General features: G+C 43.5%; 1 protein-coding gene and 1 pseudogene across 1 annotated transcript in view; one reads left to right on the top strand and one right to left on the bottom strand.

The window, feature by feature from the left end:
• Positions 1–27,597, top strand: part of ITIH5 (inter-alpha-trypsin inhibitor heavy chain family member 5) — an 84,969-nt gene that overhangs the window by 17,267 nt on the left and 40,105 nt on the right. The window contains exons 3-5 of the mRNA XM_027560165.1: positions 7,771–7,934; positions 9,134–9,235; positions 11,437–11,687. Of these exons, the coding sequence (XP_027415966.1) occupies positions 7,771–7,934; positions 9,134–9,235; positions 11,437–11,687 (517 nt within the window). The remainder of the gene's footprint in view (positions 1–7,770; positions 7,935–9,133; positions 9,236–11,436; positions 11,688–27,597) is intronic.
• LOC113902849 lies at positions 23,922–25,197 on the bottom strand (annotated as a pseudogene).

The following is a 27,597-nucleotide window of genomic DNA, read 5'->3' as shown; positions in this document are numbered from 1 at the left end:
AGAAACCCCTACCTCTTCTATTGTATTAAGTTTTTTAAAAAATATTTATTTATTTGGCTGTGTTGGCACCTGGGATTTTTCATTGCAGTGCACAGGCTCAGTTGCCCCTAGGCATGTGGGATCTTAGTTCCCTGACCAGGGATTGAACCCACATCCCCTGCGTTGGAAGGCGAATTCTTAACCACTGGACCACCAGGGAAGTCCTTGTCTTATTAATTTTTAAAATTACACTCAGCCTAAACATTCACTTTTTTTCTTTAGAAGGTAGTGTCAATATAGGGCTTCCCTGATGGCCAAGTGGTAAGAATCTGCGGGCAATGCAGGCGATGTGGATTTGATCCCTGGGCCAACAAGCTCCCTTGGAGAAGGAGATGGCAACCCACTCCAGTATTCTTGCCTGGAGAATCCCATGGACAGAGGAGCCTAGTGGGCTATAGTCCACCGGGTCGCAAAGAGTCAGACACAACTTAGTGGCTAAACAACAACAGCAACTATGTCAGTATACACAGCTAATAAAATGTAGTAACAAGCACTTTATAATCTATAAAAGTGACCTATATACTAATATTTGTGTGCTGACTACAATCCCAGTTTTCAGTAATTTAATTTTTCTGTAGTATTTCTAAGTATTAAAACATTACTATTTTTCTTGGTGTTAAAAAAAAAGGGATATAGAAAAGAAGAAAATACAGTCAATTGAGCAGGTAGCATGGTTCTGGCACTTTTACTTCGCTGAGAGCTAGTAATGTATGTATCTGTCTCCCTACTCCCAACACTGGCCATCTTGGTTCATCTTTAAAATTTTTTTTTTTTATTTTTTGGCCACAAAAACATGAGTGAGTCATTTATGTTTTTAAACGACTCACGTGGGCATGCAGAATCTTAGTCCCCGATCAGGGACTGAAACCTCGTCCCCTGCACCGGAAGGTCAGAGTCTTAACCACCAGACCGCCAAAGGAGTTCCATCATGGTTTATCTTAAGAGATTATAGAATTTTTTTTTTTTCTGAACAAAGGTGATAATTGCCTGTTGTGTTTCGTCTCTAAATAAAATGAAATATCACGCCATAGAATGTATTACTGCAAATAGGCAATTCAGAGCTGATGACATCCTCTGTCTACAGAGGGGAAATTATTTCCCCAAGGTGGTAAATACAGTCCTCAGGGAGGTGCCGTGTCTGGAGGTCTTCTGCTTCATGTAATAGCAGCATGAACTTTTTCTAGATAAGAAGAAGCATTAAAAAAAAAGAAGCAGCAGCATTGAGGTTTATTAATAGTTAAGATCTCTGGACTTGGGGATTCCCTGGTGGCTCAGATGGTAAAGAGTCTGCCTGCAATGCGGGAGACCCAGATTCAATCCCTGGGCTGGGAAGATCCCCTGGAGAAGGAAATGGCAACCCACTCCAGTATTCTTGCCTGGAGAATTCCATGGACAGAGGAGCCTGGCAGGCTACAGTCCACAGGGTCGAAAAGAGTCAAAAACGGCTGAGCAACTTCAGTTTCCTCTCTGGACTTGGAACCAGCCAACTGCCAAGCTCCATCAAGTGAGGGGAGCGGATGAGGTGGTTTCTGAGGTTCTCTTCCACCTCTGAGATGATTTATTCTAGTGGTTGAGGAAGAATTGTTAGCCCAGAATAAAACAGCAGGAGGATAATCCTCTGGGAATCGGCCTGGCTTCTGGCACTGCCCGTGGCAGACACTCCCGGTCACCTTTCCAATGGCATCGTGGGTGATTTGGGATGTCTTCTGTGTGGCTTGATCTTAAACGGCTCACATGAGTCACACGGAAACCTCTGATCCCTGACTAATTAAGACCCTCCCTGCCTCAAAACACTTTTCCATCTGTTTAGCTTTTGTAGGAAAAAATAAGGAAGAAATAATTATGTCACAGGAAGGCTTGGTTTCTGCCCACATCCCTAAACAAAATACTGAGTCGAATACAAGTATGGAAAGCATGTTGGATTTTTAAGCACTGTGCTTTGGCAGAGGTTGAGGTCACTGTTTTATATCCTTTCTTCTACGACACATTTTTGTAAACCTCTGCCATTCCAGGTTCTGTGCTTGTCTTTGGGGTGGTTCACCCCTCACAATTTTATGTACCTGGCCAATATTCTTCACCCCACGCGCCCTCCTCTCTAACTAAACCGCTCTATTCTTATGCCAGGAATGGGCTCTGGTTTACTCTTGTTTCTACGTCTTTTACATTTCTAGAATTTCTTTTTGTTCTCTTTCACTCCATACAAATTCTATATCTCTTTAAAAAGCTTTTTCTTACTCCTACGGTCTTCACCGTTTTTCTCTTCCTTCTGGACTGTGGAAAGTCTTCTAGCCAATAAATAAATACATATGCCTCCTTGTATCTTCCTGTGTTTCTTCCTATTTTTTTGCGCTTTCTTCCCCCCCCCCCCCGCCCCCCCCCGCGCGCCTTGAGAGAACAGATTGTATGTTAATATTTCTTCCCGATCCATCCTAGAATGTAGAGTTGCACTTAACCAAATACTACTTCTTACCATTTCCTGTTGGGGGGATATATATTTTTCTTTAATTGTTCGAGATTCAGAAAATTCAGTTTTGTAATTGGTTTTGATTTTGACTCCATGCTGAGAGCTGTGCATGAAAAAAAAAAAAAGAAAAAGGTCACGAGCCCTCTTTTCCACGTGTTTGCAGTCCAAGAGGGGCAGGGAAAGCTTTCGGGGATGGGGATACAGGAGTGCATAATTGATGTTAATGGATTTTCAGCAGACAGTGCCATCACGGCCAGACAAGGGGTATTCGTGTCAATAACACAGCCTCCTGTGGGAAACCAGTAACAAGGCAGGCGCAGAAACACTAAAATAGTTTCTTGAAACTTTTTTCAGCTCATCTCTTGGGGCCATGAGCCATGAACTGTGCTTTGTCACATTTTAGTCGCAGTGAAATTCTAACTGATCATTATCTCATAAATGAGAACAAATCAGTGTGACATCAAAGATAAGTCTCAAGGGTACCGAGTGTAGCCGATCTTTCATTACATCAGAAACAGTACAGGGCAGAGACCCTCTACAAAAGAAGCTCAGCTTTGTTCGGAATGCTAAAACTGTCCTCTGCTTATCAAAGACGTAAACTTAACAAGGTTTTTTTCTATGCTAGTACTCAACTTTTGTGTAAAGAAGTGATAAATTGATAAGAAAAAAATGGGGGGGGGGATGTCAGAAGATGACAGCAGTGCAGAAGGCATTCAGGTCCCTGCCCTGTCTGGAGTGCTCATGATCTGATGGGATGATAACTCTGAGGTTCACAGGTAACTTTTAAATCAGCGTTGTATTTACGATGTTTTGGCAGTTTTGTATTTTACTGGCTGTCTAACAGTGACCGCTGTGAAAGCCTTGAGCGGCCAGCTTCTGCAATCCTTTAACAGAAGAGGCAGGATTAGAAGTTAGGGACTCCTGATTCTTACACTGGGTTTTGTTTAAAGTATCGTTAAGACTTTGACTTTATTTTTTAGAGCAGTTTCAGGTTTAAACCAAAGTTGAGAGAAAAGTGCAGATTTCCTATATACTCCTACCCTGACACAGGCATCACCTCTGCTATCGTCAACATCATTCTCTAGAATGGGACATTTTTAACCAAGATGAACCTGTATTGGCCCATCATAATCACTCAAAGTTTATAGTTTACCTCAGGGCTCACTCTTGGTGGTGTACATTCTATGGGATTGAGCAAGTGTTCAATGACATATATCCATCATTATTGGAGCTTCCCAAGTGGCCCTAGTGGTAAAGAACCCACCTGCCAGTGCAGGAGACGAGGGAGATGTAGGTTCGATCCCTGGGTTGGGAAGATCCCCTGGAGGAGGGCACGGCAACCCTCTCTGGTATTCTTGCCTGGAGTATCCCATGGACAGAGGAGACTGGTGGTCTACAGTCCATAGGGTCGAACAGAGTCGGACACAACTTAAACGACTTAGCATGCATCCATCATTATCATATCAGAGGAGAAGGGGGCCGTAGAGAATGAGATGGTTATATAGCATCACTGACTCAATGGACGTGAATTTGAGATTCCCTGGTGGCTCAGATGGTAAAGAATCCACCTGCAATGAAGGAGACCAGGGTTCGATCCCTGGCTTGGGAAGATTCCCTGGAGAAGGGAGTGGCTCCCCATTCCAGTATTCTTGCCTGGAGAGTTCCATGGACAGAGGAGACTGGTGGGCTCTAATCCACGGGGTCACAAAGAGTTGGGACATGACGTAGCAACTGAACAACAACAACAAAATTGAGTATCTTCACTGCCCTAGAAATCCTGGACTCGAGTGTTCACAGACTGCCCCTCCCTGCAATAGTTGTACTTTTGCCATCTCCAGAACGTTATAGGGTTGGAGTCATACAGTACGTAGCCTTTTCATATGGACTTCTCTCATTTAGGAATATGCATTTATGGTTCTTCTGTGTCTTTTTATGGCTTGATAGCTCATTTCTTTTTACTCTGGATTTCTTAGCTCCCCCTGTGTGACTGGAGGCAAGTACCCTATCCTGATCTTACGTTGGTTAAGCGATGGGATTGGACTTGAGTTTCTTCTTTTTTTCTTCATATTTGTCTTTGCAGCTTACACTATAACTTCTTCATTTCAGGGGTGTTTCTAATATGCAGAAGTCTAGGTCCCAAAACAAAACCAGTAAAATGTGTCATGATGAGACAGAGCGTAGAGTTTGGAATAATTAACCCAATATCTAAATGCAGCTCAAGGGCAACTCCCAACTAAAGCAGGGTTGTAAACTCAAACATCTAAAGAGACGAAGAGGGTGTGCAGTTTTTACTGTTGTATCAATTTCTCTCCAGACACCGTGGCGTCATGCAGCAGATTTTGTCCTAAAGAGACCAGATGTACATAAAGAATATTTTGTCATCAGTTATTCCTGATTTCAGGAATAATTTCTTAAAATCCAAAGCTTTATTCCTTACTTTTGGCTTTGCTTTATATTCTTGGATCTCAAAAGAAGACATAATTTTGGTGATTTATTCAAGCCCTCTCAATTTATATTGTTGTTTAGTTGCTAGGTCATGTCCAGCTCTTTGCAACCCCATGGACTATAGCCCACCAGGCTCCTCCGTTCACGGGATTTCCCAGGCAAGACTACTGGAGTGGGTTGCCATTTCCTTCTCTAGGGGATCTTCTCGACCCAGTGGTTGAACCCGTGTCTCATTCTTGACAGGCAGTTTCTTTACTACCGAGCCACCTGGGAAGCCCTCTCAATTTAGAGATATTATAAAACTATAGCAGAAATACATGAAGTGTCATCTAGCAATATTAATTTTAAAAAGTGTTTCTCAAACATCAGAGTCCCTTAGAGGGCATGTTGAAACATAGATTGCTGGCCTGGCCCCTGAGATTCTTGCTCTGTGAGTTTGGGGTGGAGTCCGAGAAACTACATTTCTTCTTCTAAAATTTTTTATATTTTAATCAGAGGATAATTGCTTTACAGTGTTAGTTTCTGCTGTACAAGAATGTGAATCAGCTGTATGTATACATATATCCCCTCCCTCTTGAGACTCCCTCCAACCCTCCCGGCCCACCCCTCTTCTCATCACAGAGCACCAAGCTGAGCATCGTGTGCTATTCAGCAGCTCCCACTAGCTGTCTGTTTCACGAGTGGTAGTGTAAATGTGCAGGCTAAGTCGCTTCAGTCGTGTCCGACTCTTTGGGACCCTATGGACTGTAGCCCACCGGGCTCTTCTGTCCATGGGGATTCTCCAGGCAAGAATACTGGAGTCGACTGCCATTTCCTCCTCCAAGGGATCTTCCCAACCCAGGGATCAAACTTGCTTCTCCTGGGTCTCCTGCACTGGCAGGCAGATCTTTACAGCTGAGCCACCAGGGAAGCCCGGTACAGTATATAGGTCAATGCTAATCTCTCAGTTCATCCCACCTTCCCCTTTACCCACTGTGTCCACAAGTCCCTTCTCTGTGTCTGCGTCTCCATTCCTGCCCTGCAGATAGGTCATCAGTACCATTTTTATAGATTCCACATATATGTGTTAAAGTTTCTGCATTTTTAACAAAAGTTTCTGGGTAATACTGTTGTTGCTGATCTGTGGACCATATCTTGAGAACCATTGTTTTGAAATAATTCCTTCTCAGACCAAATGAGAGAACTTCTTTTCTTTTTAGGTGAAAATCTTTCAAATGCGGTTAATTTTTTTTTTTCTACTTTAAGTTCAGCCACCGGATGAATAGTCTCCAAAACTCTGCCTTCAACCCCGCCCCTACTCTGGCTTGGCTCAATGCTTGTGATGAAGACACTTTGCTGAAATTATAATACAAAGAGATAGAAGCATATACATGTATTATGGATGCACAGAGATCAGTGAATAATTTTAACCAGCCTTTAAATTTGCACTTTCTAGCCACTGCCCTTTATCAGAAGCTTTAGGGATAAATGTAATTAGCATACACTTTCCTTTTTGGGGGTTCCAATTCCCCAAATACTTTCTTGAGCTCAGTGTTGATTTCATTGTATAATAGTGGGATTGTCATCTGAACGGAAAAACCCCACAGTATCATTTCTCTAAGTGGATATTGAAATTAATTTGGAAGTATGAGAATTTCTTTAGGCATGCTGTGATCTTGTGATCAATTCAGTGATCCTAGAAATGTGATCTAAAAATTTATAAAAGTGTTATGTGCTTCACATATTTATAAAATCCCAATAATGTATTAAATTCTTTAAGCAAAGTTAACTCTGTTAAATTGGAAAACTTGCATGTGTCTGTTTGTTTTTTTTTTTACAGTTAAAAAAGCGTTTTTTGAAGTAGATTTACCATGTTGTGTTAGTTACAGGTATACAGCAAAGTGATTCAGTTACATACATGCATATATCCGTTCTTTCTCAGATTCTTTTCCCATATAGATTATTAGAGAGTATTGAGTAGAGTTCCCTGTACTCTACGGTAGATCCTTGTTGATTATCTGTTTTACACATGTGTGTGTGTGCTAAGGCGCTCAGTCATGTCCGACTCTTTGTGACCCCATGGACTGTAGCCCTTCAGGCTTCTCTGTCCATGGAATTCTCTAGGCAAAAATACTGGAGTGGGTTGCATGCCCTCCTCTGAGAAAATCTTCCCGACCCCAGGATCGAACCCAGGTCTCCTGCGTCGGCCGGCAGGTTCCTTACCACTAGTGCCTCCTGGGAATCCCTATTTTATACATAGTAGTGTGTATATGTTGGGTTTCCCTGGTGGCTCAGCTGGTAAAGAATCCGCCTGCAATGCGGGAGACCTGGATCCAATCCCTGGGTTGGGAAGGTCCCCCTGGAGAAGGGAAAGGCTGCCCACTTCAGTATGCTGGTCTGGAGAGTTCCATGGACTGTATAGTTCATGGGTTCGAAGAGTCGGACATAGCTGAGCAACTTTCACTTTCATTTTCATGTATATGTTAATCCCAGTCTCTAATTTATCCGTCCTACTGGGTTCATTTCTTAAAGCTGGGCTAAGCGGGTTGTTTCTCTGTCGTGTGCTTGTTCAGCTGTGGTTTTCTTACAAGTGAAGGGGGAAATCACAGGAACTCAGGACAAGACAAAGAAAGAAATCAGTCACAAGTTCAAGGACTCCCAAATTGAAGATGATTTTCTCTTACAGAAAAAAAAGACCATCCCTACCCCCAAATGGTTGAATCATGCTTTTGTGGGCTATGTGTGTGGAAAATACTGTGTTTTTTAAAAATTGAAGTATAGCTGATTTACAGTGTTGTGATTCTTTCAAGTGCACAGCATACTGTGTGTTTTGATTCCAACAGAAAACGAAACCCTTGATGACGGAGTTTTCAGTGAAGTCTACCATCATCTCCCGTTATGCCTTCACCACAGTTGCCTGTAGGATGCTCAACAGAGGCTCTGAGGACCAGGAAGTCACGTTTCAGATGCAGATTCCAGCTGCAGCTTTCATCACTAACTTCACTGCGTAGGTGAACCCTGGAATGAAGATTTCTCTGTAGAGTGGTCAGGGGGAGCCTGAGATGCTGTGAGGACCACAGCCTTTGACCCTGAGAATATATAAATTCTCAACCCAAAGGACTGTCCATGGGAAAGAAGGTTGATTCCCTCCACTCTGCCTTCTTCTTTCCATCCCCATTTCCCCCTGCCTCCTTTTTATTATCTCTTCTTTCGTCCCCTTCATTTCCTCTTTCTTTCTCTCCAACAAATGTCTCCCCACCCCGGGCCAGGCACACTTGGGTGATTGGTCTACTTCTTTGAAAAAGATGAGTGTTGTTCTGCTCTAGAAATTCCTCTGGGGAGAAACAAATAAGCAAACAGATGAATAATGAGATTGCCTTCAGACAGTAGTGAGTGCTATAGAGATGACAGGTAGGATTGAGGGGGCTCTTTTAGGTCGGGGAGTTGGAGAGGTGGCTCAGAGGAGTCAGTTTTGAAGCTGACATCTGAAGGACCAGCCAGCATGATAAACCTTTGATAACTAGACACCATATATTTCTTCTTTTCACCTGAACTAAGAGGTAAAGAGATGCAAAATAGGTGTATGGGTTTAATTTTAGGTCTGGGCAGGATTCTAGTTGGTGCATCTTCTTGGAAGTTTGTTTGAGCAGGTCTTCTGTGTCCCTCCTGGAGAATCAGAGACACCATGGGTTGGCTCTTAACACATGGACCTGTTGAAATTTGCCCTCGAACGAAATGAGTGATGCAAGGGTAGTGCCCTAGTCTGGAATGCATTCTCAGTGCATATCCAGGAGGCAAACAAAAATATTTTCTAGGGTTGTCATGGTTATGAGCTCCGTGCTTGAGTTTGTCTTGGCAAGCTGGCAGCACAGCTGTCTCTCTTTTTTTCTTTTCAATTAAAGATTTTACTTTGTATTGCGGTATAGCCGATAAACAATGCTGTGATAGTTTCAGGAGAACAGTGAAGGGACTCAGCCATACATATACAAGTATCCATTCTCCCCCAAACTCTCCTCCCTTCCAGGCTGCGACATAACATTGAGCAGAGTCCGCTGTGCTACACACTAGGTCCTTGTTGGTTCTCCAGTTTAAATACAGCAGCATGTACATGTCCCCTCCAAACTCAACTATTCCTCTTCCCATCCCTCCCCCCGACATCCATAAGTTCGTTCTCTTAAGTCAACACAGCTGTCTCTTGTGTTTCAGGCTTATTGGAGACAAGGTGTATCAGGGAGAAATTACAGAGAGAGAAAAGAGAAATGGTGATAAGGTAAAAGAGAAGAGGAATAAAACCATAGAAGATAATGGGTAAGTACCATTGAATTCAAGAATTAAAAGTCCACTACAGCCAAGTGTCAAGTTTTCTACCTCTTTGACTTCTCATCTTGTTTTCACCCTGTTTCAAGGATTTATCTTTTTATTTTTACCATATTAAGAATATATAATATAACTGGTTAACAATATAGTAGCTGAGGGTTTATGATCAAAAACCCACTCACCCCCATCCCCCAGTTCTCATGCCCTAGAAAGATCCACTTCTGATATTTCTGTAGTTTTATGGTAGTTACTTCCCTTATTCTAAATATTATGATTGTTGTTCTTGTTCAGTCACTTAAGTCATGTCCAACTCTTTGCGACCCCATGAACTTCAGCACACCAAGCTTCCCTGTCCTTCACTATCTCCCAGACTTTGCTCAGACTCATGTTCATTGAGTCGGTGGTGCCATTCAACCATCTCATCCTCTGCTGCCCCCTTCTCCTCTTGCCCTCAATCTTTGCCAGCATCAGGGTCTTTTCCAGTGAGTCAGCTCTTCTCATCAGGTGACCAAAGTATTGGAGCTTTATCTTCAGCATAAAAGTCTTTTCAATGAGTATTTCCTTTAGTATTGTCTGTTTTGATCTCCCTACTCTCTGAGGGACTCTCAAGACTCTTCCCCATCACCACAATTTGAAAGCATCAATTCTTCAGCACTCAGCCTTCTTTATGGTCCAACTCTCACATCTGTACATGACTATTGGAAAAACCATAACTTTGACTATAGTCTTGCTTTTTAAAAAATTTCTTGATAAAAATCAGATATTGATTATTGATTCTCTGCTGTGAAGAAAGAGGATTCAGCAGATTTATAATACTCCCACTTCCTCTCTGCATTCCAAATTTTTGTATTATTTCTTTTTCTTCTTCAGTATAAGCAGAGTTATACCATCCTAGATGAGCCCTGATATCTTCAATGGTAGTATTCTCTCTCCTGCATGTCACCCTTTTCTTTTCCTACTTAATCATTTACTTTTGCTTTGTCAGAATTATCAATATTTAAATTCTGATCTGTCATGGTATTTGAATTCTTTGTCTATAAACTGAATCCAAACATTGAAGACCAATAAGTCAATTCACTTTGAATGACTGTAAATAACATTAACTGCAGAGCCACCTAGTATACTGAGATTTGTTTCCTTCTCTGCTAGCCCAGTTGAAAAAAGTAACTCTTCCTTTTGAAGAAAAACGATCACAGGATCTAGAGAAAATAGTGTGGGCTTTATGAGGATTATTATTAATTTTTTTTACATTTCACAAATTGTTCAGAATCATGCCACAGTTCTGTTCAGTTGGATCACAGCATGTATCTGCTTTCCTTTTTTTAAAAAAATGTTACTTTATTCATTAATTTATTTTGGCCACGCCTCGTCTGGTATGTGGGATCTCTGTTCCCAGACCAGGGATCAAACTGGCAGCCCTGCGTTGGCAGTGCGGAGTATTAACCACTGGACCACCGGGGAGGGCCCTGTGTGTTTTTCCTTGGGGTCACCTGTGTCAGTCGTCTTCCCCTTTGCCCCCTCGGGTCTGCGTCAGGGAGAAAGAAGTAGAAGGTTTCCGTGGTCTTTGAACTCTCTGCTCTTCAGGATTCCTCGAACCTGTATAACGTTCCTTTAGTGCAGGCGTTTGCTTCTCTTCCCAAAGCTAAATTCTAGTTTTTCTTTATAATATCGACTGAAAAAGTTACGCGCAACCTGGAAGTCGAGGATTATGTTTTCTTGGGGGCATTTTTGAGGACCATAGCCCTGGAGACCATCTCTCAGGTAGCTCTGAGGGACTGTTCCAGAAAAGTAAGGGAGGACTAGGATATGGAGGAGGTTCTACTGAAAAAATAAATGTAGTTGAATATCAGAACATTCCTACTAATCAGAAAAAAATCCAGATGTCTCAGGTGAATGGTTTTAGTGCTTTTCTGTGTATGGGAAGGTGCAAGAGTCTGGGCTCTTTGAAATGAGTCCTTAGGTATGTACCTTAGCTACCTCTAAGTATAACCTATAACTAACTATAGGTCAGGCTCCTATTTCCCTCCATCCTGAAGCCCTTCAGGGTGCATCGTGGGGATGGCTGCAGTGGCTGGTGGCTTGTTGGTAGGGAATGCTGAGGGTTCTCACTGAGAGCGCTTGGCTGGGACCATCTTGGACTTTAGGGTGCCTGGCTTTCTCCGATCCCCCATCGCCTTTTCTCTTCCTTCCAGGGAGAAGGGGACGGAGACATTCAGAGCTTCTGCGGTGCTTCCCAGCAAGGACAAGGCTGCCTTCCTCCTGAGTTACGAGGAGCTCCTGCAGAGACGGCTGGGGAAGTACGAGCACGTGGTCAGCGTGCGACCCCAGCAGCTGGTGGGGCGGCTGACGGTGGAGGTGACCGTGCTGGAGAGGCCAGGCATCGCGGAGCTGGAGGTGCTGGGGCTGCAGAACAGCCGGCAGAGGGGCAGCGGCCGGGGGCCAGGTGAGAGGTGCCGGCAGGTGTGTTCAGGTGTCCCGGTGTTAAAGCCGATGGCGCCCCTGCCGTCCAGGCCCAAGGTGAAGCGAGGATCTGAAGGACAACAGCCAAGCAAAGACAGTGCCCTGTGCATTTTTAAAGAAAATTTATTTATTTGGCTGCATTGGGTCTGGATTACAGTTCAGGGGATCTTTTGCTGTGGCACAGACTCTAGTTGTCCCGAGGCATGTGGGGTCTTAGTTCCCTGACCAGGCAGACACTTTACCATTGGACCACCAGTAAAGTCCCAGCAATGCCTTTTGTTAAAGCCGTGCTCTATCAGGAGACTTTACAATGTTCTCATCATCTCTCACTCTTGTGTCGCTTCTGGGACTCCACCCTTGGTGAGGCATCTAAAATGTTGGGATGATTATATATACGGACGTGTTTGATAATGTTTGTAGTAGCAAAAGCACTCCTTCATCCTAAATATTCAAGTACATGGATGTGATTAGTAAATTGGGGTTGTAAAAACAATTCGTCATATGATAAAGAAAAAAGAGACACATTTGTATGTACGCTTTAATGTTAAATATCGTAACTGAGAAGTTGACCAAAGACTAGGAAGTCATATAAAATAATCATTTATGGGTGAGGGATGATGGGGTCATTTTCTAATACTGTTTTATTTTACCTTATTTTTAAATACTGTGTTATCAAAACAAACATTTAACATTAACAGAAACATCTAACTAATGTGCTATATTCTTTCTAAAAATAGAGAAAGATATGTACTGGAAATTTGATTTAGACGCAGACATTTGTGTTCATCAGCAGGATCACTTAATTTGAGTTTTTCTCAGATTTTAATTTTTTTAAAGTTAACTAATTGATTAATTTTGGACTGTGCTAGGTCTTCATTGCTTCGTGTGGGCTCTATGTAGTTGTGGTACTTGGATTTCTCTTGTAGATGGTAAACTCTAGGGTGAGCGGACTTCAGTAGTTGCTCCTTGAGGTTTAGTTGCCCCAGAGAATGTAGAATCTTCATTCCGGGTCCAGGCATTGAACCCATGTCCTCTGGGTTGGCAGGCGGGTTCTTAACCACTGGACCACCAAGGAAGTCCCCTTATATTTTAATTTTTTAAGTAGCACTCTTTGCTGAGATGATCATGAAAAATTCAATCTAATTTAATTGCTATATTAACATCAACTAATAGTTTATATTTAATATTCACTTGCATTCGGCCTTATCCTAAATATATCTGTAAGGTCTAACGTCAAGTTGGATAACGATACAGATGTGCCCCCAAAATTGCACCAGGGTTAAAATGACAAGGCTTTGGGGTACCTGTGACCCTGAGGTCAGGGAAAGGCTGAGTGATAAGAGATCGCAGAAAATGCAGAACCTGAATTCAACCCCTGTGACTGCAAGGAGGGTGCAGAGTCGCCCAAGAAGCCTTCTCGTACGAGAATATTTAGGGATGAGTTTGCAAGGAGACGAGAGAAATGCCTTGACATGAGGAATAAGAGAATGTTGTTAATCTTACTTGAGGGGAAAATAGTGAAGACCTGGAGCTGTTAGTGGGAAGAGTAAATGGAATGGAACCTGGTTGCGCCCCCAGCATGCAGTTCAGTGAACGACTCTGGATGAGAGAGGTAGTTTGCTCTCAAAGACTGGAGCGTGGATGCAGGTCTTTGTTAGAAGTTAACTCCAAGCACTGAGTTTGCAGTCCGTCCAGATCTCATCAAAAGTTAAAGATATTGTCAAGAGACCTGACATTCAGAAATGATATGAGATAAAAGACATCATTCTTAGATCATTGAGGTCACTATAGGTAGGGTTAATGGATTTGTGATCAGTTAAGAGTTAATATCCTTGAAAAAAATGACTTGGGCCCTGTGAGATCAGCTTACACATCTGTAAATAGGGATTATAACCGTCTCTCAGGGTCATTGAGAAGCTTTCATGCCAAGTAAAATCTTAATCATGATCATTATTACAATTACCTTCTATTCAGTTTTTCCTCTCCAAATCGTATCTCTCCTATTAGATCATGAATGATTTTGAAACAAGACTTTGTCAGATTAACCTTTGTCATCTTGTATTAGTTTTTTTAAAAAAAATTATCATTTATTTATTTAGCTTCATCCAGTCTTAATTGTGGCATGTGGGATCTTAGTTCCCTGACCAGGGATGGAACCGAGACCGCCTATGTTGGGAGCATGGAGTCTTAGCCAGTAAACCACCAGGAAAGCCCCTCCGTACGGTATCAAACACTATGCCTTTTAAAGAGTAGATAGCTGATTAGGTGTCTGCAAAGTAGAGAAGAAAAGGGAAAAAAGAAACGAAAAAAATACACACCTAAACTAATAACAAAGAATGTTTTAAAATTTCATTTTTTCCTAATCATAATTTATCAGGAAATTATCCCACATGGGAAGGATGGTTATCCTGCTCTAGAAATGAAGTGCCTGTGTGCCCTGCCGGGTTCAGAACCACCATGACTCTTCCAAGATGTGTCTGTGTGGTGGTGTGTGGGTCATCCTGTAAGGGCTAGGTCTGAATCCTGATGGTTGTTTGTAAAGTTGCTCACTGCTTATCAGCAGGGCCTGTGGGAATCTCTGAGGAATGTTTCCAGACCATTGATCTCCTGGGAATTTGTTTATTTTTAAGAAAATTGTTTTCCTGGCTCTTTGCACCAGACCAGATATCTGGCCTTGCAGAGCGAGAGATCTCACGGGCCGTTCCCTGGGCCAGGTGCGGTGGACTGGGGCCCTTTTTGCTCTTCAGTCCGGTCCAGAGCTCAGCTGCTGCTGTTCCTGCAAAACAGCCGCTGCAGGAAGGAGCCAGAGGCACAGGATGCTGTGATTGTGCCTGGATGTTGTTGCATGTGTTCCAAAAGCACCCGGGCAGAGATGCAGCTAGAATAGAACTGAGACCCGGACGTGGGCTGCGAGCGTGTGAATGTGGACTGGAGCCAGTGCAGGCCGCTGAGGTCAGACTTCTGGATGTTGTCTGAGCAAATCTCTATCCACTGGACCCTCTGATATTGTTAGGGAAGCAGTTCTAGATAAGAATGACTGTGTGCTAGCTACTAGACTCGGCTTGTGCACACCAGACTTCTAGGACAGCCCTCCCTGGGAGCTTTTGTAAAATACTTAGGGTGTGAGTTCAGATTCCATGTCTCCCCCTAGGTCCATAAAAAGAAGAGAAAGCCTAAAAGCTGTGGAACCTACTTTTGCCTCAGTTTCCTTGTCTGATGTGTTCAGCCCATGGCTATTGAACCATAAATGAATGAACTTTGTCTCAATGTGAAAGCCAATGCTGTGAGACGTAATTTGCAAGTCAAAGCATTCTACTTTCTGGATTATTAAAACAGTTAACTTGTGTGTGTGGTTCAAACTCTAACAGGTTACAAATTGGTGTTCAGTGCAAGACCACACTCCCTCTCTCTTCCTTCACCCTGCTTCCTTCTTCCTCAGTGACTTGATGATTTGGGGGCTCAATGGAACAAGAGTATTTGAAATTCATTCTTTTCTGGAGCATCTCTGGATGTCTGACGATCTTAAGTTATAACCTGGATAAATATTCCATCTATGTGATTGGTTTAAAGCTGGTTACTTCACTCTCTAGGTTAAAATCTCAAACTTCTTGTCGTCCTGTGGCACCTATTGCCCTTTCCATGATTCAAAAAAAAAAAAAAAAAGCAAAACAAAAAACTGGTTGGGGCCATAAAATTTTCTTTTATGATCAGATCCCTGATGGCTCGGAGTAAAATAAAATGAGATAAACAATATTAGAAATAAGGTACCTAAGGGCCTTTTTCATCTCCTTTGGCTTTATATCAGTGATGCTCAAACCTGGCTATACCCTAGAGTCATCTGGAGAGGTTAAAAAAAAAAAACAGATGACTGAGTCCTCATTCAAACACTTGAATTAGAATTTACCCAGGTTAAGGCCTCGATAACTGTATTTTGAGGTGTGATATTCTGAGTCTATTCCATGAGAAACTGAAAATTTTATGAGTGCTTTTAATTTATTTATTTGTAATGCTCAAGAATAATGCTCAAAATTTTTCCTACCATTAAACAGATATGGCTCTGTGACTTGCATAGTTTATCCTTTATATTCTTTGCTCATTTCTTTTTAAAATTTTTATTTATTTACTTTTGGCTTTGCTAGATCTTCATTGCTGCGTCTGGCTGTCTCTAGTTGCGGTGGATGGGGTCTGCTCCCTAGTGGGGGTGTCCGGGTTTCTCGTTGCTGTGGCTTCTCCTGCTGTGGAGCACGGGCTTTAGGCATGCGGGCTTCAGTAGCTGCGGCTCACCAGCTTAGTCGTTCCGGGGCATGTGGGATCTTCCCAAACCAGGGATTGAACCTTTGTTCCCTGCATTGGCAGGCAAATTCTTAACCACTGGACTACCAGGGAAGTCCTGTTCTTTGCTTTTTTTAAAAAAGCAGTTTTATTGAGGCTAAGTTTGCATAGCATAACATTTACTCATTTTAAGTCTTCTAACTCAGTAATTTTTGTACACTTGCAAAGTTGCGCAACCATCAGCCCAATCCAAGTTTAGAACATTCCTATCACCCGGAAAAGCTGTTTGTGCGTCTTTGCAGTCACTCCCTGTTCCAGCCTCAGCCCCAGGCAAACACTAATCCACTTTCTGTCTCTCTTTTCAGACAGCTGCATTTTTCAAAGCACCCCAGGTGGTTTTGACAGTTGGTAAATGTTAGGAGCCTTACTTTGGACCTCCCGGCAGAATGTATGGACATGAACTCTATTAGGATCCTGACCCATAGAAGCAGCTTTTTTTAGATGAATTATTTTATTCATTTATCTTTAACCATTTTAAAAGTTGAAGTATAGTTAATTTACAGTGTCATGTCACTTTCAGGTGTACAACAAAGCGATTCAGTTATAGGTACACGTGTATCTATTTCTTCAGATCCTTTCCCCTTATGTACTGTCTGTGCTTAGCCGCTCACTCGTGTCTGACTCTTTGCGACCCCATGGACTTTAGCTAGCCAGGCTTCTCTGTCCATTGAATTCTCCAGGAGATAACACTGGAATGGGTTGACATTCCCTTCTCCAGGAGATCTCCCTGGCCCAGGGATCAAACTGGGGTCTCCTGTATTGCTGGCAAATTGTTTACTGTCTGAGCCACCAGGGAAGCCCATATGTAGTAGTATATGTTAATCCCAAACTCCTAATTTATTTCTTCCCTTACCCCACCTTCCCCCCTTTGGTAACCCTAAATTTGTTTTCCATGTCTGTGGGTGTATTTCTGGTTTGTATGTAAGTTAACTTGTATCTTTTCTGAAAAAAAAAAAAATTATGCTTTAGGTTTTTAGAACCCATACCCGAGCCACCCCCCACCTCGCCCCACCCCCACCCCCACCAAGTGCTCTGCAAGAAATGTGTGCTCATTACCCTTTACCTGCCCAGGAACTCAGCCTACAGTGTGCTTTTTAATTGTATCACTCCTAGGTCAGGTTCCCATAAAATAATCCTAAGAACCAAGAAAGCTTCATTAGAAAGAAGAGAAGCACTAGAAATACAGTTTCATTACCTTTGATGTTGGAAGATGAGATTGTTGACTCTGCGGGGGTCTTTGAGGATAAATTAATGACCAGTCTTGAGTCCTGCAAGCTCAAGTCACCTTTGACTGCCGGCTAGACTTGTGTGTATCTACAGTGTCTTGTGTATCCATAGACACCAGTGAGGAGTTGGTTGAATCTGTTTAAAAATCATATTTTTCTTTTCCTTTGCTTGGTCTGGTAACCTCCTGACCCTGCCATTTGCTGTAATGGCTCTCGGGATTGTAATGAAGGCAACTAGCATGGTGCCTGCCATAGAATGGGTGCTCAGTAAGTATTTGTTAAAAGAATTTAAGAATAAATAACTGTCAGCAATGAAGATGCAATTGGGTTTTCAACACCTTCCTGGTTTGTTGTTGCTCAGTTGCTAAGTTGTGTCCGACTCTTTGCGACCCCATGGACTGACTGTATATAGCATGCCAAGCTTCTCTGTCCTTTACTACTTCTTGGAGATTGCTCAGACTCATGTTCCTTGAGTCAGTGATGCCATCCAACCACCTCATCCTCTGTCATCCCCTGCCTGGTTTAAGTTGGTTAAGTTCTCCAGATCTTGGGTATGGCTCTTATTCTGTTGTGAAGGAGGGATTCGGAGGCAGAGTTTGGTTCCAGAAGACTTGTTTCCAGAATTGCCAGATAAAAGAGGGGATGCTGGGTTTAAATTTGAAACTCCAAGTAAACAACGTGTCCCCTGCAGTATCTGAGACATGCTTATCCTAGAAAGTCACTGGTGGTGTATCTGAAATTCAGATGTGATAGGGCATTCTTTTTCTTTGCTAAATCTGGCCACCCTGCGCTATTAAAGCCTGCATTGTGACTAACGGTTCACCCCCAGCTCCGGTTCCCTGCTGCCGTGTGTCCCTCCCCGGGATCCAGTCTCCAGGCTGCAGCTGGAAGGGTATGGCCCCGCTTGGCCTCTGTACCTTTGCCAGGAAGCAATCTGGCTGTTACGTGAGGGTTTCCAACATTGTTCGGTGCAGAAATCACTGATGTATGAATCATTTGGCTCCAAGTCGGGTCTGTTTTGTTTTGTTTTTAATGCTAATAGGAGGACCCATGCTATCTCGTCTGGTCGTCGGCTGTAGCTGGGTGGGGGTCAGCTGTGAACAGGATGGCTCGGAGCCACCCGGGAGGGTGACCTTCTCTTTCACTTAATACTTGTAAGCATCCTCCTCTTCTTCAGGATGCCTCACTCTGCTTCTTCCTTTTCCCTGCTGTGTTAGTTTGCTATACAAGGTGGGATGTTGTCCGGGCAAATGGCACTGTCTGCCACAGGTGTGACTGAAACCAGAGGTGGAAGCATGTGCCATGATTTGACTACAGCCCTGCCACACCCATCAAAACACTTTCAAGATGGTCCTCTTGAAGGGCCCCTCCGTCCACCTGCCCGAGTATGTGCTGACGTGTTGAGCCGTGTCCACATTAAACGTTTCAAGAGCTCACAGCGAGTCCTCACCGTGTTCCTGCTCTGTGCTACAATGTCCACGGCCCTTGTCATGGCCCTTGAAGAACTTAGAGTGGGCAGTTTTTAAAAATTCACAAAAGTGTTTTTCTTTAATTGACATGCATTTGATTTGCAACGCTGCGTTAGTTTCAGGTGTACGACGAAGTGATTCAGTTTACGTATACACGTATCTGTTCTTTTTCAGGGACTTCCCCAGTGGCTCACTGGTAAAGAATCCACCTGTCATGCAGGAACCATAGGAGATATGGGTCTGATCCCCGAGTCGGGAAGATCTCCTGGAGGAGGACATGGCAACCCACTCCAGTATCCTTGCTGTGGACAGAGGAGCCTGGCAGGCTACGGTCCATGGGGTCACAAAGAGTCGGACATAACTGAAGTGACTTAGCATGCACGGAACCTTCTTTTCCAGATTCTTTTCCATATAGTTTATTACCGAATATTAAGCAGAGATCCTTTTTGATTATTTAATTTTATATATATTGTTGCTATTTAGTCATTAAGTCGCATTTAACTCTTTTGCAACCCTGTGGACTGTACCCGCCAGGCTCCTCTGTCTGTGGGATTTTCCAGGCAAGAATACTGGAGTGGGTTGCTATTTCCTCCTCCAGGGGAAGCTTCCTGAACCAGGGATCAAACTCGCATCTCCTGCATTACAAGCAAATTCTTTACTGTTGAGCCATCGGAGACACCCCATTTTATAGTATATACGTTAATCTCAAAAGCCTGATTTATCCCTCTCCCCGTTCCTCTTTGGTAACCATAAATTTGTTTTCTATGTCTGATTTGATATTTGTATATGATGCAAAATGACGATCACAGTAAACCTAGGTGACATCCCTCACAGTTACAGAATTTGTGTGTATGTGTGAGATGAGAACTTTTAAGATTGGCTCCCTTGCTGCTGCTGCTGCTGCTGCTGCTAAGTCGCTTCAGTCGTGTCCGACTCTGTGCGACCCCAGAGACGGCAGCCCATCAGGCTCCCCCGTCCCTGGGATTTTCCAGGCAAGAGCACTACTGTATTATTAACCGTAGTCACCATGGCGTAATTATATCCCCATCACCTTTTCTGTTAACACTCTGCCGATTGGCCTGAATTTGTCTTTTTTCGATGAAGGAGGGTAGTTGCCCAATTCTTCATTCCCTCTGTTGAAGAAATCTCCCCACTGGAGCCCAGCTGAGCAGGTGACATAAACAAACACAGGCAGTTTGACCTCTTTTCCAAGGGGAAATGAGGTGTTGCAGTTTGACCTCTTTTCCAAGGGGAAATGAGGTGTTTGGAAATGCTTTTGTAAAATCCCCGGGTGTTGGCTGCTTTTCCCTGACAGTGGGCGAACCCAAGGCCCACAGGAAACAGAGGCCAGGAAATCCCCCATCAGTTGACCGAAAGGGGAGTAGCGTTCAACTGATGCCCTTGACTGTGGTTCTTTGCTGTACACCTTTAGACACTGTGCATAGCAACTGGCTTTCCTTTCCTCCCATGTGGTCGTCTAGGAGGGGAATGTTTGTCTGTAAATAACATCCTGTTCTTTTCACCCTTTATGCAAAATAAACAATGTCTTATCAGTACAAGATAGAATCGGTGGGGAAAATAGGAGTTTTTAAAAATTATTTGTTTATGTGGCTGTGCTGGGTCTTAGTCGTGTCGCATGGAATCTTTAGCTGCAGCTCTCAGACTCTTGGCTGTGGCATGTGGGATCCAGTTCCCCGACCAGGACTCGAACCCCAGGCCCCATGCGTTGGGAGTCTTCGTCACTGGACCGCCAGGGAAGTCCCAAGAACAGGAATATTTCATACCACTTGTATGTGTGGTTCTGTACCTTAAGAGGGCTCCTTGGAGAATCTGGTGAAAGCTATAGACATCTGTCCCGAAAAAGGTATACATGTACCGTTTCATGCCAAATTCTGTATGTAATTTCAGGGAACTCTTGAGAAACCATTGCCTCCACAACCTTTATAAAGGTTATTCCCTATATGTGAAGTGAAAGTGAAAGTTGCTCAGTCGTGTATGTGTCCATGGAATTTTCCAGGCCAGAATACTGGAGTGGGCAGCCTTTCCCTTCTCTAGGGCATCTTTCCAACCCAGGGGTCAAACCAAAGTCTCCCACATTGCAGGCAGATTCTTTACCAGCTGAGCCACAAGGGAAGCCCAAGAATACTGGAGTGGTAGCCTATCCCTTCTCCAGGGGATCTTTCCAACCCAGGAATCAAACCCAGGGTCTCCTACATTGCAGGCAGATTCTTTACCAACGAAGCCAGACATTGTTGAATTCCCTGTTATGAATGTTCCACATGATGTGCCTTTTTTTCCTCCCAATAATGAATATTTTTTTTACTAAGTTTTCAGTGGTATAGAGAAACCTGCTATTGGAAAATGTAAACTATATGTTACCAAAATGTCTTTTTTTTCTTGTGAGTTGCCTTTCATCCTAGACAGAATAACAAAGTGCTTCTTGAGGGAAAGAGGCTGGGGGCTAGTATGTATTGAGCATTCATTGTGTGTCTGGTGGGACTTCCTTAGTGGCTCAGACAGTAAAGAATTCACCTGCAATGCAGGAGCCACGGGTTCGATCTTTGAATCAGGAAGATCCCGTGGAGAAGAGAATGGCAACTGGCTCCAGTATATTTGCCTGGGAAACCCCATGGACAGAAACCCCCTGGCAGGCTACAGTCCAGGGGGTCGCAAAGAGTCTGACACGACTTAGCAACAGCACCATCCTTAGTTCCTTTTAGATGTGATGTCATTTAATTCTGACCATGATTCTATGATGTGGATTTGAAAGATGTGGAACTAAGGCTCAGAGATGATAAGTCAGTCTTTTGAGTCTATCAAACCCTGGAGCCCACTTCCCTTGATATTGTATGGGTTCTAAAAAACACATATTTTCCAGTTAAAAAATATGGGACTTCAGACAGGAAGAAGGCCTTGTGGGGATGCTGATGACCTGAGAAGCAGGGCAGAGTGGGTGGAGACAGACCAGTCGGTGCATCTTCAGGGGCTGCCCTAGAGGCAGTCCTGTGCCCGTGAAGGTCACCTTGCAGGAGATCACTCTTGCTTGGCTGAAAACAGGGAGATGGCATGAGAAGACACAGCTTCCTCCCATTCAAAGTAATCATGAAGTTCACTGCTAGCCCTGACCAAGTGGGTGTGAAGAAGGGCAAGCCAGGATATGTGGGTTCTCATGAGAAAAGTGGGTCAGGTTCTCATTCTCTTGGTCTGCTCCCAACCTGTTCCCTTGCACTCTTCATTATGTTTAGGACACATCCCATGATTGCTGAGGGCCCTGCTAATAAATTAGCTCATTGTGCTTCCGATTTTGTGGCAGGCAGCAGGACCCCTGTTCACGCGGAAGAAAAGCTAAATAGTATTATTCTGCTTTTCGATCTTGGTCAGTCATTAGGGCAGCCTCATTGATTTTTTTCTCTCTCTAATAAAAAGAGGATTTTATGTTCTACAAATACTTCTCTGGAATTTTTCCCAGTGGGCCTTTATATTTTTTTTTGATAGGTAGTGGAAAATTCTTTGGGTCACATTGACTGTCTGATACTTAGTGGGTGGAGGTCAACCTCAGGAACTGGGCTTCTTGGTGAATAACCCGGTTGGGGATCAACCCACTCTTTGAGCACATAAAAGAAGCCCATTTATAGGAATCTCATGAATTTTCATCACGCACTAGCAAACATCAGAGGTCAGTAGGAAACTAAAATAATAATACACTATCCTTTCTCATGGCTTATATCAAAGAGGCTAGTCAAATTGATTATGAAGAGAGAAATTATACTTTTTAATCCTTGGTGCTTTCATTCAACTATGAATGGTATTAATTCAGGGTAATTGTAAAGACCATTTCAACAAGAAAGACTTGGAACATGAAATGGTAGGTACATCCTGACAGTGTTGTTGTTCAGTCACTCAGTCGTGTCCGACTCTTTGCCACCCCATGGACTGTGCGTGCCAGGCTTCCCTGTCCTTCACCGTCTCCTGGAGCTTGCTCAAACTCACGTGCATCGAGTCAATGATACCATCTAACTATCTCATCCTCTATCGCCCCCTTCGTCTGCCTTCAGTGTTTCTAGCATCAGGATCTTTTCTAATGAGTTTGTTCTTTGCATCAGGTGGCCAAAGTATTGGAGCTTCAGCTTCAGCATCAGTCCTTCCAGTGAACATTCAGGGTTGATTTCCTTTACAATTGATTGGTTTGTTCCCCTTCACAGTGTAAAGAGAATAAAATCTCATTTGTGTCAACTTTGAAGGTTAGAGAGAATCTAGTGCCGCCCGCTCACAAAGGCATACCACCACTGTCTGTGCAGGAGCCAGAATCACCTGGGAAGCCTTGTGAAAATATGGATCCCTGGGTCCCACCTGCAGGGTTTCTGGGACGAGCCCAAGAACTTGTATTTCTAGCAAGTTCCCAGGTGATGGCTGCTGGTCCAAAACCACAGTAGAGCTGGTCTGTATCACCTGGCAGATGATGAACTCATCTAGGGTTTGCTGGAGCACTGCTAGAGAGACGAGTTGTGAAACTGCCTCTGCCAACAGGACATCTTTCTTAGAGCTGAGGGATGCGGAGGGCTTCCCTGGTGGCTCAGTTGGTAAAGAATCTGCCTGCCAAGCAGCAGACTGCCTGCAGTGTAGGAGACCTGGGTTCAGATCCCTACGTCAGAAAGATTCCCCGGAGAAGAAAATAGCAACTCACTGGAATTGGACTCAGTCCAATTCCCCAGAGAAGAAAATGGCAACTCACTCCAGTGAGTTGCCTGGAAAATTCCATGGACTGAGGAGCCTGGTGGCTACAGTCCATGGGGTCACAAAGTCGGACACAACTGAGCATGCACACTTAGGGACGCTGCACGAGGAAATGTTTCCCTGTACCTCTGTCCCTGGTTCTCGTTCTGCCAGCTAGTACACTGTGTAATGCCACCAAGTATTACCCTGAGTGTATAAACGGCCACACAAAAAGATTTACCCTAAGGCAGAGGTCCACTTGACAAATAATGCTATGTTCCATCCTGGGAGTTACTATTCAGTCTCTTGTGCTATGCAACTTTCAGCAAGTTTAAATTTTTTTAAAAAATTGGGGTATGCATAGAATAAAGTGTATAAACCTTATGTGTGTAGCTTAAGGAAGTTTTACACACACACACACACATACATATATGTATATATATATATATATATATACACACACACACACACACCCAGCAGTTACTTTCAAGTCAATATGTAGAGTATTTTCAGCACCCCACAATGTCCCCTTATCCTCTTTCCCAGTCAGTGTTTACCCTCCCCAAAGGAACCAGTATGCACTTCCTTTTTTTTTTCCTCCAACAGATTTATTTCTTTCAAGGAATGGATTTTGAAAAGAAAAACCATGGGGCAGACAGGCATGAAATAGATGTAAGCTGTTCTGCCCATTGCTTTATAATCCCAGCACACTAGTACAGAGAATGCCCGGTACAGAACACAATAAAGGGTCAGAGATGGAGGGGTTCCCTTAGGCAGGGCTGAAGACTTCAGTCTCTGGAATTTGGAGTTGAGGCTGCAGTCCCAGTTTTTGGATGGACCACTGGGTGTGTGGTACAGTCCATGCTTTTAACCAGATTTGAACAGAACGGCCACTTGGCCCGGGTAGAAGTGGATGAAGTGTTCGGTGTCATGTGTCACATAACTCGTTCCTCCACATGATGCAGCACCAGATGGGGGTGTGCTTCTTGCCACACTCCTTCTTGATATGGGCCGCGATGCCCTTCTGCATATTATATATCTCCAGTGCCTGAGTAGCAAGTCCTCCGAGTCCTGTCGCATCTCCTCTGACATGTCAGCATTCTTGATCACGGCCTTTGGGTCACCAAGAAGCAGGGGCTGGCCGGCTGCGACGGTCCCTGCGGGAGGGGTTGGTGAGGCTCCCACCCGCGGAGAGGGGCCCCAGTATGCTCTTTCGACCACTGTGAGTTTTGCCTGCTCCTGAGCTTCGTGTAAGTGGGAATAGTGAATACTTTCTTCTGTATCTTATGTTTTCACTCAAAATGACTCTGATTCAACCGTGTTGCCAGTAGCAATTGTCCTTTCCTCTTCCTTGCATAGAGTGTCCCAAGTGTGACACGATGTATTATTTCATGCCTGTTCACATCTATTCACTGTCACTTCGATTTTGTACCTGTTTCTGGTTGATGATAATGTTAGCAAGCATGACTGTTCCCCATGAATCAGAATGGTGCTAAGTACATCACATCACCACCATGTCAAGAGTGAGTTTGGTAGACCACAAATCCATTGTACCGATGAGATAACTAGGGCTCAGTAACCTGCCCCAAATCTCATAGAGAACAGGTGGACCCGGTATCAAGTGCAGGTCCGTGTGACCCTCCTGTGATCTCAAGTGCTTAGCTAGGGTATTTTCATACCTCTCACTCTTGGTGCCTGACCAGTAATCATCCGTGAGAGACGACTCCAGAGAACACAGGCTGGTACTCTTCATGGTCCCCTGGAGAGTTTCCCAGCACCTTTTTCTCATGAGCAGTTCTGTTGGAAGTATTCTCATACCTACACCTGACTTTCTGCAAGAACAGACTTCCCTGTTTACTACCTCTCTGGTCAGTCCTGAAATTCCTGCCCTTGGTAAGTATTAAAAATAGAAGAATCAGTTCTGCCTTGTGGTTCCTGGTAAGGTTACACCTAAATGGTGTCTTAAAATTAATTGTCTCTTTTGGTGAAGGAAATGTTTAAAGTTCCTTTGGCTTTTGTCTAATAAGTCCTTAGCAGAAGGAAGTTTATTCTTAGACACAAATTACCATGGGCAAATGATGCCTCATTTCCTTTTTTGTTTTGCTAATTAAGGATGGAAAATTGTTGGTCAGCTTACTCCATGGTATCAACTTGAATAGACTTAAAAAGAGAATCTGATGCTTTGCAGCAATTTCAAGCCAGCCTTTGATTCAGTATCTGGATTAAAAGTCTCCACATACTGATGTTTAGGAATTCCTCATTTTCCTATTCTTCATAATGCATGCAAATCTCCAAAAGCTAGTTGCTCAACATATAGACACAGTTTTGATTGGATTTACAAAGGTGGGTAGTCTGTGAAATAATTCTCCATAGTGTGTCTTACTGAAAGAAATGAAAGTTAGGAGGAAAACGAGATTGTTCTTTACTTAGTATATCATCTCACTCGTTTTTCTTAAATCACAGAAAAAAATCATTTATCTCTTCCTCTTTCTGGAATTTTAATTTACATCCTAAGTTTCGTGCTGGGGAAGGCTTTGGGCAGTGTTTTTTTAAAAGAGTCATAAACCTTCTGGACAAGCAGCACGTAATGAGCGCCAAATGATTGATGGAGGAAAAGCACCCCTTATGGAAGAATTGCGTATGGAAGGAATGAGAGAATCAGAAACCGCCGTTTTGCGACTCTGATGAAACACTGAACAAACATCATCAGTGACTGATAAATCTGTTAAGGGAAAGACTGATGAGGAATTTCATCATGGGCGATCAGAACCGTCCAGCGCTCTTACTGAAACTAAAAGCAGACAACTCGATATTGCGTACTACCTGATGTGGTAAAGAAGTAAGGACTCAGCGTCACCAGGAGTGTTCTTGTCCACAGCACTGAACCTGAATCTAACCAGCCTCCAGCTCTACCCTCCGAACACAAGGAGATGCAGGGGACTGAGCTGTGAGCCTCAAGCTTGACTGAGCATTAGATCACGGGGGGAATTGGAAAGACCCGACACCCCGACTGTGTCCCAGAACAGTTAAATGAGCTCTTGGCCTGGGCATTGGCACGTTTTCTGCTCCCTGTGACACTACATTCAAGCCAGAGTTGGGGACCAGGAGAGCAGGGGACCAAAAGACAGGACAGAAAAACCGTCATGACGTACAGAACGTGAGAAGCTCCACGGAAGACAGAACCGGCGTTTTACAAGATGTGTGTGTAGCACTAGTAAAAGGGTAGAGAGAGGACATTTGTGGATTAAGAGAGATTTCAGAAATATCAGTCAAATGTGATGTAGGGACTTTCTTACGATCCTGAGTCAAACAAAGCTGCCATTCTAGGACATTTTCCAGAGAATCAGGAAACTTTAAATACAAGCTGAGTATCTGATGATGTTAAAGCACAAAGCATTAACTTTGTTACATTTGATACCAGTTTTGTGGTTACACTGAAAAAAGTTCTTGTAGAGATACATAAAGAAGTATTTGGGGCTTCCCAGGTGGCCCTCTTGGTAAAGAACCCATCTGCCAGTGCAGGAGACTTAAGAGATGTGGGTTCAGTCGCTGGGTCAGGAAGACCCCCTGGAGGAGGAAATGGCAACCCGCTCCAGTATTCTTGCCTGGAGAATCCCATGGACAGAGGAGCCTGGTGGGCTACAGTCCATTGGGTCACAAAGAGTCAGACACGGCTGAAGTATTTTTGTGCTTCACAAATGCACTCACGCACAAAGAAGCATTTATGGGTGAAGTATGATGCCTCATATTTGTTTTTAAAATTCTAGCAAAAAAATGGTGAGAGGGAGATTTCCCTGGTAGTCCACTGACTTAAGACTCTGTGTTGCCAATACAGGGGGCGCAGGTTCGATCCCAGGTCTGGGAACTAAGATCCCACATGCCATGTGGCACATCCAAAGGATTAAAAACAAATGGTGAGAGGATCCATAAAAACAGATAAAATAAAACTGGTGAAATGTTGATAATTGTTGGGTCGGATGATGGTTCCATGAGAGTTCACTTTACTATTTTCTCTCCTTTTGTGTGTTTTTTAAATTCTTGTAAGAAAGGATTTAGAAGAAGACATAGAGATGAAATGCAAGCTAACATATCTCATGCATTGAGATATATTATCAGTACAAAGTTTTGGGAGTTCATCTGAAATGCAGACCTG

The sequence above is a fragment of the Bos indicus x Bos taurus genome, chromosome 13 (genome assembly GCF_003369695.1).
Source record: "Bos indicus x Bos taurus breed Angus x Brahman F1 hybrid chromosome 13, Bos_hybrid_MaternalHap_v2.0, whole genome shotgun sequence".
Lineage (NCBI taxonomy): Eukaryota > Metazoa > Chordata > Mammalia > Artiodactyla > Bovidae > Bos > Bos indicus x Bos taurus.
This window is presented reverse-complemented; position numbering and strand designations above follow the sequence as displayed.